Genomic DNA, 16,525 nt, shown 5'->3' with positions numbered 1-16,525 from the left:
AGACATTCCTTTGGTGAAAATGTGCTTGCTGTCAAACTATAAAGTACTTCTCTTAGCCATTATTTTTGCATTTGAGATTGTTTAATGGTGTGTGTGCCCCTTCCCCTGTGTGCTGTGTGCATGAATAACTTTTGTTTTTATCTCCTTGACATCGCACCTCTCCCGCCGATTTGTTCATGAAAACCGCGTTACTACTCTGCTCATCTTTCAGGAGAAATTTGTGAGATCCAGGGCTCTCCTTTTTAGAATAAGTAAACAGCTGCAACAAAAAAATCTGAACTGCGAGCTGTGCGTCTCATATTTCATTATGTAGGACTTCATTCGTTTAGCTTTATTATTTTAAAAACTAGCGCTGGTATACAATAGCTCTTATTTAGTTTCACCCCCAGGATGTTTTCTACAGACAGATTACAGGTGCAACTCACTGTAGATACTGCACACAGTGTTCTTTGGTGTTGTGTACATTGATAATGTCGACATTCCTTTGGCAGTGAAGGGCACTTTCAGTCACTGGCTGTGGTTTAATTGGGTGTCATTGAGCAGTATCTATCCAGCCATCATCTCGCTGTGATTAGCAGGAGCTCTCTGAGTGGTGCACCAGCCATCTCATGCTAATTGCCAGGTACTCAACTGTTATCCAGATATCTGTTAAATTGGATGGTGCTTTGCAATTGTTGCCTACCAACATATCTCTTCATTGGAGGGTAAAAAAGGAGCAGGTCTAAATGAGTTCTGTGTCAAATGTATCTGACTTGCAGAACCTGCAAAGTCATTAAATCCCTGACTATTTTTTTTAAAAGTGCTGTATTGACTCGGGAAGGTTTCTTCATGTGGGCAGCTACTTGCAGGGAGCAGCTTTATAAAAGACATTAAGAAAACAGCTAGTTCACATTGCAATTACAACATGAGGTTATAGAACAAATAAGCCAATCTGCTTATCCAGCCTTTTGCATGAACTATGCAAATATGGAAGAGAAAATGTGAGTGTTTCAGTGCTGTTGTACAGAAGAACATAAGAAAGGCAACAGACAAGACCAGACAGTTTAGCCTGTGGAACTCATTTAGTTGCTAGTAGCTAAATAATTTAATTATCTCATCAAACCTTTTCCTAGAAAAAAAGCCATGGTATTAGATTCAATGACATGAGTGGGTGGCTTATTCTCTTATTCCAACAACCTTTTGTATAAAATAATAATTATTTTCTCAGTTTTAAATGTGCTTCTTTGTTCAGTAATTCCACTCGTCAGTTGGTTTGTGTTTCACTGGTGATCCTAAAGTAAAAAAGTCAATTGGCTGACTTTGTCAATGCCTGTAATGATTGTGACTACTGGAATCAGGTCACCCCATACAGTACTTTTTCAGGGCTAAAAAGATCTTATCCTGTCAGAGTAGAACATTTCTTTTTACACAGGAATGATTTTGGTTATTCTTCTGTAGAATATATCCAGAGGAACAATATTTTTACGATAATAAAAATGTCACTACTATGTCATTAAAAATAAAAAAATGTTTAAATAAGAAACGTTTTTTATTTAAACATTTTTGCTCCTGAACAATGACAAACACTCCTGAGAGGTTATTGTAGAAAGTTATATCAGAAGTTCCTTAATTTGCACTTTCAGACACCCCCTAAGGTAATTAAATTATTTCTGTTTAAGTTTTTACTGACTGAAAAGTGTACTGCCTCTCCCGTCTATGGTGACCCTTTTGTCAAGGACAGCTCTAAAGCTTACAGTTTGTCAAAAGATACATGAGTCTGAGATGTGGGTGCATTAGAGAATAAATATTTCCTGGTCTTTTTTTTCCTGTGTATATGCTGTAGAGGATTTATGCTGTAAAAGTTTTTTTTTTTTCAAAATCAATAACTCCATTCTCAAGCCCTGTGACTCTTACAGCTTGCTGAAGGATGACAGGGCTTCATTCTAGGAATACCCATCACCCAAGCTGGTTAGAGGGCTAGAGATAAGAATTGTGAAAGCTTGTGAAATAAAGGTATTTTGCGTGTTGCTCAAGGCACGGATATCATTGTTATGAATCACAAGGAATAAGATGAAAGCTGCCAGCTTCTACTAGCATGTTTCATTCAGATAGATTAAAAGAACTGAGCCTCTTTTGTCTTGGGCAGAAGAAATGATGGAGGACTTTCAGTTTACTTCAGGGCAAGTGCTAAAATTAGGACCAGAGGATGGATTCAGGAAGAAATTTAGAAGAAACATGTTTGGGAAAGACACCGATGTCCACGCCATGTTGTTGAAGCAGATTCTCTGGAATACTTCAAGAAACATCTGCATAAGACCTTTGGATCAATGAGCTGCTAGCCACCAAATGAGGATAACAGTCTCCTCTCTTCAATGTCTTTAGAATATGTGCATTTAAGTCTGTGAACTTATTTTCAAATATATATCTATATATGCATTTTAGAGACAACCTTCCATTTCTAAGAATTATAGTCCATTTGTGGTCCCGGCTGTACCTCAAAAATGCTTTAGATCATTAAAAAACCAGAAATGGATTACTCTGCACTTCCTTTTCATTGTGTCTCTTAAAAGGTTAGAAAAAATGTTCTTTACAAATTGCAGCTTCCAAGTATGTGCTAAAATAATCATTTAATTAATGTAATTAATAAATATCGCAATTCAAGCAGAGAGCTACAGGATGTAGTCATAGTAGGCAAAAAGTTTGGAATGATGCGAAGGTCGTATTGCTTAATCAAAATACTTTAAATTGGCACACAGAGTTACATTCCCATCGATATCTCCTGTCTAATAATGAATCATGTTCCCTCGCACGTTTTGCGTTCCCACAAAATGAGGCTTAAAAGCCATATTCTCACATCAGTTTAACTGATGCATTTATATTTTATTTTTGATCGATGAACCATACTACACATTATTTGTCTTTGGTTGTACGGGTTTTCTAAACGAAAACAGTTCTGTAAATCTAACGTTCAGGATTCCATTAAACCCCTTGAACTAGTCATTGAATTGAAGTGTGGGAATCAGGCAGTTGTTGAGCGCTCAATATTTAAGATAAATGAGAGCTTAACTTGTAAGACATACACATTTATTGGAGAGTTAAAAGGGTGTCAGACTAGAAATTCAGTCATTTTTCAGCCTGAATTCAAGTGAAATGTTTATCCTAACCTGCCCTAATGAAATTATTTTTCCTAAGCTTGCTTACGTTACTCCTGTTCTAAATATACTGTAAACATACAAGCATTCGTCAGTTCAGATTTCTTTGTAACCTTAGAATTAGGTTTAAAACAATGTGAGTGGGAGAAGTGGGATCAGACAAAGCAGGATCGTGCCAGTGCATTACTGTATATAGCAAGCGCTTTGCTGAAATGACATGGCAGATTTATTTCAGATTTTACCTCCAGGAGCAGGCTTGTGACAGCATTAGTGGAGCCAAGCTAGGCTGCAGACCTGTACCTTTTTGAGTTTATTTCATTCACAACGTCTGGCTGTTTTTCAGATGTGTTGCTAAGATAGGGTTTTTTTTAAAGAGGATATGAAGTGTGGAAGAAATAAGCAGGAGGGCATGAAAGGTTTGGGGGTTTCATTTCACACTTGGGCAAAGTTTGACCATCCTTAATGCCCACGCCAAACATGCAGAAGACCTGTTTCATTTATAATGCACAATTGCAGACGTTTTATATCCTAATAGGCTCTATTTCACAATTCAGTGCATGGTAGACTGATTTTTTTCTCCTTCAAGAAAAATGACATACAGTAATTCCATTCATCTAGGTCAAAGCAGTATCTTATACAATGTATTTCCCTTAGAAAATATTTGTGTGCACAGTCCGTATTCATGGCTGTTATTTTAATGTTACAAGTGAACATATGATACAGTATATTTTAACAATAAAAGTAAATGAGCAAGTGAAAGCACTGTAATTTCTCCACTCAGCTGCAGAAATAAATACCTGTCCTTCTGTTATTGTGAGTGCTAAGGTTGTGTGAGCTGAATAGCTATTTCTGGGATTACAGTAAAAAGAATATGGTAATATTAAAGGATTAAGAGTCAGGGTAAGTGTACGATTTGGATCCGTGTATGTAGAAGTGTAAACACCAAATGATAAAGTTGATATTGCTGTAGGTGGAAACTGTAATATAAATAGCATATAGAGTTGATCTTTTTCTTTTTTTTCAGAAGGCAATAAGGCTTGCAAGAGAAAGTTAAAGTGCTAAAAGAATAAGATGGAGAAGAAGTGAAATAAGTTTTATTAATTAATGAAATCTAAAAGGTTACAGTTCTATCAGATAATGGGTGCACATTGTTTCCAGTTTGGTGAGCTACATTCACTTCAAACAGTGGGATCCAGTTTGTTTTTTGCCACGAGGTCTGGCAAAAGCTTTGGATAATAATGTGTCAGAGGGTTTACCAGGCAGCAAATTGAAAAAAAAGCACTTTTCAAATGCAGAAAGAGGTACTCCGTTAGCAGGGTTTCAGTTCTGTACCACATGTCCGTAACAGCAGCACATATCTTACGGAGTTTTTAATGAAAGTTCGGGAGGAATGAAAGCAGCCAAGCTCATTCGACACAGCTGCTGCAGTTCTCACTAATCCTGACGTAAGCAACCGGTCTCCATATATACCAAACGTCACCCTCTCCTCTTCCTCGTTCGTTTTCTGCATCCCTCCTCCACCCCCTCTCCACCTTTGCGGCTACCCCATTGGTCGCATGGGGGTCCTATCCTCCCCGTCCAACGGCCGGGAGGTTGGCCCTCAGCCAAGCGGGTTACGCCAAAACTCCACATCTCAATAAATGATTCTAATTTCTCCCAAGCTTCCGGCTGCCTTCATTCCTCGTGAAGTACAGGTGTGCAAGATTGTTGTCTCTTAAGGCAAGACAAAATAATGCTTACAGAGCTATACGGGAGGGTATACAGTATGTTACATACTGTTGTCGGTCTAAGAGGTAAGTCTAGACTAATGAAATTCATTTATCATAACATTGTGTATCTTAGAGTTTAGTGTTGTTGACAGTGTACTTGAATGTGCTCATGGACATATTGTTTTCCAGGCACAAGCCCTCATGCCCCAGCCCATGTACACGTTTCGGCCTCGACGACTTCTGCTAATGTCTCCTGGGAGCCAGGATATGACGGAGGATTTGAGCAGACATTCTCAGTCTGGTACGGCCCTGTGTGAGTCATCCCAGCATGCTTTGCTTTCTGCTTCTTTCCTAACAACTAACCTGAGCTCTGTCCTGCTTCTGTAAGGCTGCAGCACCATAAGAGGGCAAGATATGGGGGGTGGGGGTCAAGGTGGGGGGTGAGGGTCGGGGTTCTGGGCAAGACTATATTGTTCTCCCTAGACTCTCTTGCAATTTTTTTTCGAAAAAGCAAGAAAAACACCAGTTTTCTCTTCTCAAATATCTCTTCTAATGGGCTCCTTGATTCTCTGGGCAGTGAATAAATGTGTTTATGACATTCATTCACTTCACCTGCTAGGGAGATGTTTAAGAAAGAGAAAGTGGCATTTTTTTAATAGAAAATATGGGGAATCTTCTTAAAATGTCTTAAAACATTATCAGCATCTTTGTTTCTCCAACATGGAAAAATAAAGTGTAATATGTACAGTTAGTACATGTAAATTAACTAGAAACACTTTAAATAAAATGGTGCTGATATAATTTTATAGACAAGAAAGGTTTTGTTTATTAAGCCTAGAGTCTTGGGAATGCTTTGTAATTGCTCTGCAAACAGTGGTCTAGTATGATAGGCTGTTTTGCAAGGAATCAGTCATTGTTAGATAATAGAAAAAATGTTTTGTTAATGATATGTTTTAGTGGAGCTATTTGACAGCTTCAAAGTTTGGGTAATTTGTCAGTGATGTCCTTTTTTTAGTTATCCTGCCCACAGTCTGCAATCAAGTTAATGGGAAGTATGCTGCAGTTTGGATGTTTAGGGAGTTTAGAGTCATACCAGGATTCATCAACCTTGTATTTAAAGAGAAGCACTACTCTGCAATCAAAACAGCAGGAGTGTTGTTTATCATTAGTATTATGAAGAGAAAACCTTTGCACATTCCCAGCCAAACCCTGATTTGTTCTGCCAATTCTAGCCCTTTGGTATATATTAAATATATTTTATTTAGAATAAACACCAGGAAATACCCCAGAAAGAGAAGATATCTACAGTAGTTGTGGACAGCACATGAATAAGTGCCTATATCCTTTGCACTTCAGCCTTATTTGTATATGATTCAATATGAGGTTCAGATTGTTGGTCACTACACAACTGACACCATATTGCGGTCTGTGTTTTAATTCAGCCTAAGCATGGAAAATTATTTATGTTGAGTAAAAAAAGTGAACTGACTATAGTTGGCACCATTGAGTTTGAATCGGCAGCCCTGCACCTCAAAGTTTTCAAAACAGTTTTTTAATCCTTCATCAGAAACAATTTCTTTTGAGTTGCTCACAATGCAGACAGGGATAGAACGTGCATTTCGGTATGTTATTGAATTCAGCCTCATTACTTGAAAGGGTTAATATCGTCAGCTTGCTATAACATTCTGCGGAGCCATACTTATGAAGACTGAGTGGAAAATGATCAAGCCTGACAATTTATCATGGCAGTGCAGTTCCATGGAATGAATATTGCAGCAAAGACATTATTAGATAGCAAAGATCCTGTAAATGAAGACTTTTTAAATGAAATGCATATAAAGAGCCTTATTAAGGCAAAATGGCAATTACAGAATCTTTTGTGCATGCAATTACCATTTGGTTTAAAAGTATTTAAAAAAATAGATTATTTTGAGTGAAGGGGGTCATTCTATACTGATGTATCCCATCTCATTAACAAAATTACTAAAAATGTTTTAGTTTGTAAGGAAATAACCTAGATTGCAGGTTAAAAAATGATGTACTGTACATTGTTAATTAACAAAGACTTAGTGCAGACCTCTCAAATGTCATTCCGCATAAAAACAGTCTTCATGTTTCAGAATCTTTTACGTTACATAAAAGACAACTGAAGCACTGTAGAATAAATATGCTGTAAATTAGGTTGTTAGGCACAGTAAGAATTAATTTCTAGTCTTCTTAAAGGCCTCACATTAGGAAGAATGATGCAGTTAGCATGGGGACCCCTGACTGTAGAAGGAAAAATTCATTCCACAATTTGCACTGATAAGTGGTGAGAGAATCTTTCACCTGTGGACCACCAGGCCCTCCAGAATTAAAAGAATTCCACCAGAATTAAAAACCCTCCACACACACTCCATAAAGCCAATAGCACAAGAAGCGAACCCCCCCATGAATGAAAAAAAAAGACAACTGGCACCAGGAGTATAGCACTGGCTGAACTCTAAATTATTTTAAAATCTTAACACTCTTCTGAGTGCCATATTTTAGAGGTTCATCCTCTGTCCTTTTCTAGCACCTATCGAAACAGTGGAGCTTTTAACGTGAGACAAAATGCAAATGCAGTGAGGTGTAGCACTGAACTATGCAAAAGAATTCAGTTTGTTAGAGAATGCCGCAATACCGGACTTTTCTGTGTCAAATTTGTCTTGTAATGTTTTTCAGCAGTGCAGCTTTGTTGGTTTGGTTTTTGTATTGCACAGCCAGGACAATGTGAATAATAGATGATTAGAACAGTGTTTCTCAACCTTTTCCATCCCACAACACACATAGAGAAAATATACATTACTCCCTGCCCTCCATATGCACACAAGTCACTGACCCAAGCACGTTACTGTTATTAATATTACACACAAAAAACGTATTTCACTGTTTAATCTGAGAATGCCTTACAGTGCATAGTTGCCTTATCCTGGAATAAGACAGTGAAACACAGAGCTCCTGCTCTATGGCTCTTTGACATTCTCTGTTTTTGTGTTTTATGTGTGTCAAAAATTCAGTGATAAAAGAAAGTCCACATTGCAGATATAGTAACTCTCATAGAAGTGTCAACTCGACCTTTTTTTGTGCTGCCATTCAGCTTCATAGCTGCAAGTGGATTTTCAAATATTTATCCTTTTTCCCTCGTTCTTTGCTATTGTAGTAACCAGGGGGGGTTTCAAAGCAAAGATGCTGACCTGGTGGATCAGAACCCTGTGCTCATAGTTGCTTCCTCACCAAAAGTGCTGTCCCACAAACTTTGAGTCAAGGTTCCATACCACAAAAACAACAGCTGCTCTCTCTCTACCTCTGACGCCATGTCTGTGCAGCTACAGTATTACTTAGCCTTTTTGTTTTTTTTCCCTGACTTCTTTCTCTTTCCCACAGCTCTTTTGCTCTGTTCTTTGACTCACATATTCTCCACAGTCTTTCTCACCCACTCATCTCTTACAAGCTGACTACCCCCTTTTATGCTTCAGCACTGTATTTACACGATTCATATATCGTTCCCACATGAACAGTCTTAGTCGTGGCATCTGTCTTAAGAATATACATGGTTCCTCCACAAAACTAATGAATAAACAATAATTAGCTTGTTTACTGTTTTATTTTTCTTGCGTCTTTTCCATACTTCCACTCGTTAATATCAGGAGGCGCAGAGGGCGATAAATGCTCCATTACAAATTGGAAAGCTTTTTTTCCCCCCCAGAAACCAGTGTTGTATTCAAGATCAACTTGAATGTGTACTTTAAAGTGCTAGGTTTCATCTTCTTACTCTCCAATAGTTGATGTGTGTCATAGGGTTGTGTTTGGCAAGAGGGGTAACTAGTCAATCCCGGGGGTTTAAATTCAAAGACTCTTGACTTTATCAGATGTGGTATTCTGTTGTGAAGTAAGATATTTAAGTTTGCGTACTTCAGAGAACAAAGTTCCTTAAGCACTTACAGTAAGAGTGAATTAAAGGGGTAAGAAGGAAGTCACTGCTGGGCGGTGCTTAATGACTGATTCCTCACAAAGCCTGTGAATTAATAGATGGGTTAAACTTTGAAAGTCTCTTGTGGTGAGGTTCGGAACTCCGGCTCGGCTTTAAAAGCTAACTTTTAACTGCAGACAATGCCTTTTAGTCTGGTTTGATTTTTAATTTAGAGAATGAACAGGAGAGCTGAGTTTCTTACTTTCATCAACAAGGGCAAAACAGACAGCTGTTCTTTCTAGACCACTTGCCATAGAAAAGGTCAGGAAGTTCTCACAAAAAAACACACTTTCCCCAATGCTGTGTCTTTCATTTGTTGAATGGAGCCTCGATGGATTCTTCTTCATGAAAGTGCATTTTAGAAAGGCCAGCAGAAAGCACAGGCAGAGGTGAACACTTCAACGAGCATTATTCCAGCCAGTAGAAGTGCTTTTTTAACAAATGGTATTGAGTTAGTACTTGCAAATAAAAAATAAGTTTTGCACTCTAAGGTACAAAAGAAACAGTGTTCTGCATTAGTTGACACTGAAAATGAAATGTTGAAAATGTTTCTGTTTTCAACCTATTTTGAACTGCTTTAGGTATTTTGGATTTCTGATTTATGTTGAACTTCCAAAAACCAATAATCTACAAAATGACTCAAAAGTAGTTCAACTCTAAGTTCAGCCCACATTAACCCTATTGTAGCAGGATTAGCTTGACTTTTATATTAACAGATGCTGTTAATATTAGATCCTGAATACTAGAGAATTTAGATCCTGCTAAAACATTAAAGTGTTTGTTAATAACAAACCCCTTTTTTGATTGTTGGATCTACTACAGTATACAGGGCTTTTCTGAGTTCCTTAATTGGGAAGCACCTTATAAATGTAACTTGTAATTATTGTTATTTTCAGTTGACAATGATGATGAGCTATACGTGTAAATCACAAGACTTTTGTTTAGGTGGAACTATATAAATTTATTCTGTGCTAAGAAATATCAGTAAGAGTCTTAAGAGGTTACAGAAGAGAACATGCTTTGCAAATCGCATTTTCTCAGCACCTGACAGGGGATAAAGTGTGTTATCGTGAAAACTCCCTGACCTGTGGGTAAGGTACAGGGTCTACAAGCACTTCATTCTCTGCGAAACAAAAGCTTTGTATTCACTGGCTGTACATCAACTGATCTGCTGGCAACACTTTACACTACAGCTGCTGTTTCTTATGTCTTTGGCCAATAGAAAACACTGTAATGCATTCTTACTGCTTGGCAACCTTTGCAATTTCTGTATTCTAGATATTCCAAATGAATATCAACATTCTATAGAGCATTTTGTTTTTTTCCTATAGAATGGATGGCATTTTTGTTGTGTTTGCTTACTCAAGACCTGTGCAACATACTTTGTCATTCATATTCAGTATTCTGGCTCGGAAACCTATTCAGATTATGCAGATTCGCACAAGGTGAAATGACGTATAGTTATTTTTTGCTGATTGTTCGTAGATGTTTTATATTCAGCTGCATGAAAGTGTCAAACATCTACATCTTGTTTCGGTGTTATGCTGTGTTCTGTAAAATCTTTCATCTACCGTCGGGTGAACATTTTGTTTCACTGACCTGGACTGATTTGTTGAAAACTATGTACTTCTTCCACACATTCTCAGATTTATAAATCACTTCAATGCACAGAAGGTTCAGCTTTCTAGGGCAGTTATGTCTTTACTTACTAGTTCAATAGAGGCTTCCTGTTTTCATTCTACCTGAGCTCTGAAAAGGTTTTTATAGCCCTATCAGTTTACAGTAATGTTAAATGCATTTACTTCCATGTGAGGATCCCCTGAGTGATTCAGTGGAATTTGTTCATTTTCCAAAAAAACTGTGCTTTCTAGATGATTTATAATTGCTGAATCAAAATACATTTTTCTTCTCCTGGAAAGGCGAAACGGTCATGGAACATAACCTTTGATGGTGAGGAGCTCAGTTCAGTGAGCAACATTAGAGAAAGAATTACTTTTTACTTCATTCTTGTACAGTCATGTTACTTGTACACATCAATATACCGCTCTTGTGTCTTGTTTCGCACTGTATCTTTTGACAATTTTTGTGCGGTATCTTTTTCTAAATGGCTGAATAACTACAGTATATTGATTCTGTCCTCACTGGAGCTCATTCTACGGCACAGTTTTGTCCTTTTAGAAACAGGAAATGTTTCACCTTTACGTTAAATGTTCACATGAGTACACTTTTTGGGGAGGCAACAACTGAAAGATTAATTAATTTGTGAATTCTGTCAAGCAAGTAAAGATTTTTCATATTTCATTGATACCTGTATATGAATTATTGAATGGAATTACAGTCATAATTGGTCTGTTTCCAATTCTTCAGTCACTGAGGATTCTGAGAACCTTATACAACCTGGAGGGCTGTTTGCTATCCAAGACAGGGAAAGAGGAATGCCGTGCTAGGGTACAAGATGCTTTCCTGTGAATATACAGTATTTACCTGGTTTGCCCTGATTGTTTTAGGTTTTAGGTGTGTGCCTTCATTCGGAATTTGCATATTTTAATGAATGATCATCGTTAACAAGTCAACATGTGCCTTTTCATTCTTTGCTCTACACTGTCACCCATACTGTACCCATAGTAGAGGGTAATTTAACAATCCCTCTGTGGTTCGGTGTGAGAAGGTGTACTTGGTCAGCAAAGGATGACAACATTTTGGCAGTATAGGACATTTGCTGTCCATGAGAGGGCAAGTGATTATAAATAACAGAAACAATGAAGCATTGTTCCAGTTCAACGGTGTCAGCACACTACCACTGCAAAAGGAAGGATAAAGGTCTACATTGTACATTGCAGAAGGAGGTACTGAATTTCAATGGGCTACTTATCTCTTAGTATAGCTGCATCAACTTCTGAGAAGTCCTTCCCTCTAGTTCACTCATGTCTTATACATTAGAAGTATAACATGGAAAATACTTCTTATTTTTATTATATTAAAAAACTGCCAATTAGAACTATAGCTATAGACCAGTCTATGGACCTAATTGGCAGTTTTCTTAACCGTTTTTGTATTTTCCATTTTATACCCTCCAGTGTGGAGTCAATGATGGTTTCTTTAAGTCTCAATTTACAGCAGCAATGCCTTTACTGCACAGGGGGGAAGAGGAGGAGTAAACGGGTGCTTCTGAACCACCTACCCATCAAGCCATTCATCTTGTTTCGGGATTATCTTCTTCTGCCTCCCTTTGCAGAGCCTGAAGGTGCCTGGGAAGTCACAAGAGGTGTGGTTTTGCGGAGAGAATCTGGTTGACTAATCCTCACCCTGTCCCAGTGGCGCTGAGCTAATTATGAGCCGCAGCTTGACAAATCTCAGTCACGGTCAGATAGTGGCATGACACAGGCTTGAATGCAGTGTCTAGGCCATAGAGCGGTAAAGTTTTTTTTTGCGCTGCACTGGATGTCTCTATCATCAGAAAATGTTTTTTCAAGCACACTCCCTTCTTTCTAATTTCAAATCTAACCTCTCTGGGCAAGTGCAGCCCATTTCCCAAGACCAAACATGCCTTAACCGCCCTTACGTAGACTAGACAACTGTTTAATAATAACACTGACGTTGACATTTTCCAGAGCATGGTGCTCATTTGAGATGTCAGGGTTGAAAAATCAAAGCACTCTTGTTTTGCGGATGGACTTGCAGGTGCTCTTATCCTCCAATTCGATAGTGAGTTCTTGGTCCATTTTCAAACACCACCATCGCACGTTTATGTAGACATGGTGGCCGAATATTGATCATGCAAAGGGTTATTCCACGCCAAAAAGAAAAGAGACCCAAGGTTTCGGCTGTGGAGCCTTCTTCAGGTGTGTTCCTTTGCCACCTATGCATTGCCGATGCAGCTGTCTACTTGAACTTAATATTGATCCATAGGTTGTGGTGTCAGGTGGCTTGCATAAAATTCTCCAGTCTCCAGCATTTCTGTGTGGGTTACAGCGCCTCCCCATCTATCCCTTCATTGACTTAAGTCCTTGTGCAGCACTATGGCTTTTACGCCTTTGTAGGAGGTCCCAACGAGGAGGTGATGCAAGCCTTGCTCACTGCAGAACTAATTCAGCAAGAAAGGTACAAAAAAAGAGGTAGCTACAGTACCTTGCTGGCTGATAGAAACTGTGATTGAGGAGGCTGTTCACGTTTTGACTTTGAACACAGTGCGGGCTGTGGAGGACAGAGTCAGTATTCAATGAGAGTGTCGTGCTAGGGGGATTAAGATGAACCGGTGCTCTAATTTCAAGGTCCTTGAACAAAGTGTCGGCAGCCAGTCCCCTCCTGTCTCTCTCTATCCTTGTCTCCGTTTCCCCTGCTTCCATTTAGCTTTTCAGATTTCAGATCCTGTAGACTTTCCCTACTCATGAAGTACAAACAAACCAGAAAGAGCTACAGTGTGTATGCGTACTAGGAGAGAACTGTAATAAATGATAGTTTTTGCTGTGATAATCTGGAACAACGTCCTTCAACATAAGTTATGTGGCAAAAAAAAAGCCAGGATCCTGTTCCTTAAAGACATTTACAGGTTTTAAATTAAATTTAGAATTGTCCACCTTTTTGAACTTTCTTCCAAAACGTCTTTTTGACCTTCCAGATATATTTCTAGTTTGTATTTCATCTGCTCCTCCAGTAAGAGAATGATCAAACACACTCTGCAATAAATCATTTAATTTACAATGCATTTTTGCTTTAACAAATCTAAAATGTACATTGCAGTTGCACAATCCATACAAAAAGAAAAGAAAATATGTATTTTTCTCCAATACAGTGATGGTTTCAGTTAGATCAAAACCGCACTGGGTCTGTTTGACCTGAAAGATCATAAATACAAGTTCTAAATGTACAAAATGGGAGGTTAAACACAGATAATGGACAATTAACATTACTCCAGCTAACGTTGTCACTTTCCATGCAAGGTAAGGCAAACACCAAATACACACTCCCAAGTGAACACTCCCAAGTGAACTTTTCACTTTCCCAAGATGTGCTGACCATCCCTTTTTTTCACATCAATTATAACAAGGACTGGCATTTAAGGATAGCATTTAGCCCTGCAGCCATTATCTAATCAGATACTAAATACTGACACTATCAGGTCAAGCATTTCCGAAGCATATGCTCATGTACTGTAGATGCATTGCATTGATTTAAATTTGTGCACTCTGAGGTGCTTAATTCCTCCTACACTCCAAAATAGCACCAGAGATTCCTCAAACTCTTTGCATGTTCCATTTAGACTTTCAGAAAGCAAGACACTGAATACTACGTGATCATTTTGATTAGTCCTTTTCAGGTGTTTTTTACATAGCCCTTGTCGACAGTCATTTTTTTTACAGCTTAAGTATTATTACACATTGAAATTAGGGTGAATTGTCTATTATCCTTGAACTGGGGTCAAATAAGAAATTTCCTGTCATTGAAAGGTGCGTTTTAAAATTTCCAATGTGACATTTTACTTCAGAATGTAAAATGACACCCCCTGCTATTCTCTGATACCTTAAGAGAGCAGAAATGGATGGAAGGAAGATTAAAAGCCTCAGTTTTTTTATTTATCCAAATAAGAAATACTGTGTCTATTCCTTGAGTGAAAATGAAGTTTTACTGTATGTATTCTTGAACTCATCTAGAACATGCATTTTGTGAATGCGTATATTTCTTGAAAAAAGCAGGCTTTTTCCTTAGGTTTTTTGTCCTGAGCCTGAAAGACATTCATTGCCTTTTAATAGGAGTTCATGTGTTACTGGCATTTTCTATACTTGAGGTACTGTAGATTTCAGACCTGTTCTGCTTTATTTTTAAAAATTGTTAGTTTGCCTTTTTATTTTCTCTCTCCTTGTTCTCTTTTCTCCATAGAATCTTTACCTATACAGGTCAATTTTCTTTACAGTCATTTTTATTTTTTGGTACTGGTAGCATGCAGAGTTGGTATTCAGTGTTTGTGAAAGGTGTTAAGAAATGAAATTCTCAGGAAAGAGAATCCAGTAATTACAGCGGCTTCACTTCCTGAATCTTCTCCAACAACTCGCCAAGATTTCAGTTCACGTCAAAGTCAATAACCACTCCGTCAAATCAACGCATGTGCAGCCTGGGAACCATGTTCACCGAAATTAGACTTTTCATCTGTCACCGGGGCTGCCCTTGTATGCGTTTCCAAAAAGATTAAAAGCTCTGCAAAGCTTTTTTGACAAAATCCAGAATCCAAACAAGCTAGGGTGCTTCTTGTAAATACCCCTCTTTCATGCTTTCTTGCTATGTGTCTGAGAATGAAGAGAAATATAATAAAATATTGATATGGAATTGCCCTCACGCATGTAACAGATATCATGAAAGACCAGGCTGACACAGAGAAGCGTTGTGATCGTTCATCAGAATCGACCTCCTTGGCTGTTACTCAGAGGCTTTTTTTGTGTTATGCATCACTGCCACACAAAATAATCCCAGGTTAACAAATCCCCGTTGAAGTAAACTAAAGCAAAGAACGAGGCCAAAACTGGCTAAAATCTTTATTCTGTTAACATTTCCTACGTCTCTTAATCTTATGATGTGTGATTTATTTCTATTATTTTTATTCCATTAATCCCCTAATTTCACCTATTGCATTATGTATTCCACAAAAAAAAACATTAAAAACCTAGATGAATAAGAGGATGTGATGAAGGACATGGTATCACTAGGATAGGAATTCCTTTTTGTTTTCTACTGAAGGAACACACAGTGCCAGAGAATCATAAACACCTTTCAGTCGTTTGATTTGGTTCTTATGGATGAGACGCAAAGCACTTAAGTTTCTTTTGGTCGCAACTGAGATGTCAAGTCTGATTCTGTAAAAAGGCACTATGAAAGACCCTGCCGTAGTCTAGGCCTTTTCTTTCTTTCTTTCTTTCTTTCTTTCTTTCTTTCTTTCTTTCTTTCTTTCTTTCTTTCTTTCTTTCTTTCTTTCTCACCCAAAATCCAGCATTCAAAAGCATAAAAAGCTGGATCACCACCAGCCCCATGCATGTCCTTTAAATACCAAACAGCCATGTGAGAATGTGAAATTCTAAACCCTTTACCAATTATCCAATAATTAAGTCAATAACTCCCTAGTGAGGCAATTTATATGTGACTAAGAGGCCATATACAGTAGCAGCCTGTAGTTGCAGGTCAACTGTAACTGGAGTCCCTGTGTTAGCCAGTCTGCTCCAGCCGCTGTGAAGGTGCTAGGCATCCTAAAGGCACACCAGAAACCAAAGAAATAAAAAAGTATCTCTTCTGGATGAAAAAAGGTTTAATTAAGGTTTAGAGTTGAAGATGTTCATTACAATGACATTTTCTGAACAATTAGCAGAAACCAGGCCCTCGCTATAATCCTAGCTCTGACCTGATACAGTATTACATCTACAATCTTCTTGTTGTTTTTAAAACCCATAATGACATTGTAACCTTCCATAAAATTTCATCATTTGCTATTGAACGCCTTGCGAATCTGCATTTGCTGTGTTGTAGACAGGAAACAGGCATGAGCCATAACAGCTTTTAGGTATAAATTAGAGAAATTAGATTTATGAGGTAATAAATGTATAGCTGACTCTTAATGTCTCACTTCACTATCCTCACGTTCTCACTGCCTTGCAGTGTTTATATGTTCAGGTTGTTGTAGACTCCATGACACCATGAACTTGCATTAGCTC

At 38.1% G+C, this 16,525-nt stretch overlaps 1 protein-coding gene across 1 annotated transcript in view; it reads left to right on the top strand.

Moving 5' to 3' along the window:
• Positions 1–16,525, top strand: part of igsf9bb (immunoglobulin superfamily, member 9Bb) — a 160,234-nt gene that overhangs the window by 114,185 nt on the left and 29,524 nt on the right. The window contains exon 12 of the mRNA XM_088939434.1: positions 5,030–5,153. Within this exon, the coding sequence (XP_088795560.1) occupies positions 5,030–5,153 (124 nt within the window). The remainder of the gene's footprint in view (positions 1–5,029; positions 5,154–16,525) is intronic.

Source organism: Atractosteus spatula, chromosome 22 (genome assembly GCF_055471065.1).
Source record: "Atractosteus spatula isolate fAtrSpa1 chromosome 22, fAtrSpa1.hap1, whole genome shotgun sequence".
NCBI classification, from domain to species: domain Eukaryota; kingdom Metazoa; phylum Chordata; class Actinopteri; order Semionotiformes; family Lepisosteidae; genus Atractosteus; species Atractosteus spatula.
This window is presented reverse-complemented; position numbering and strand designations above follow the sequence as displayed.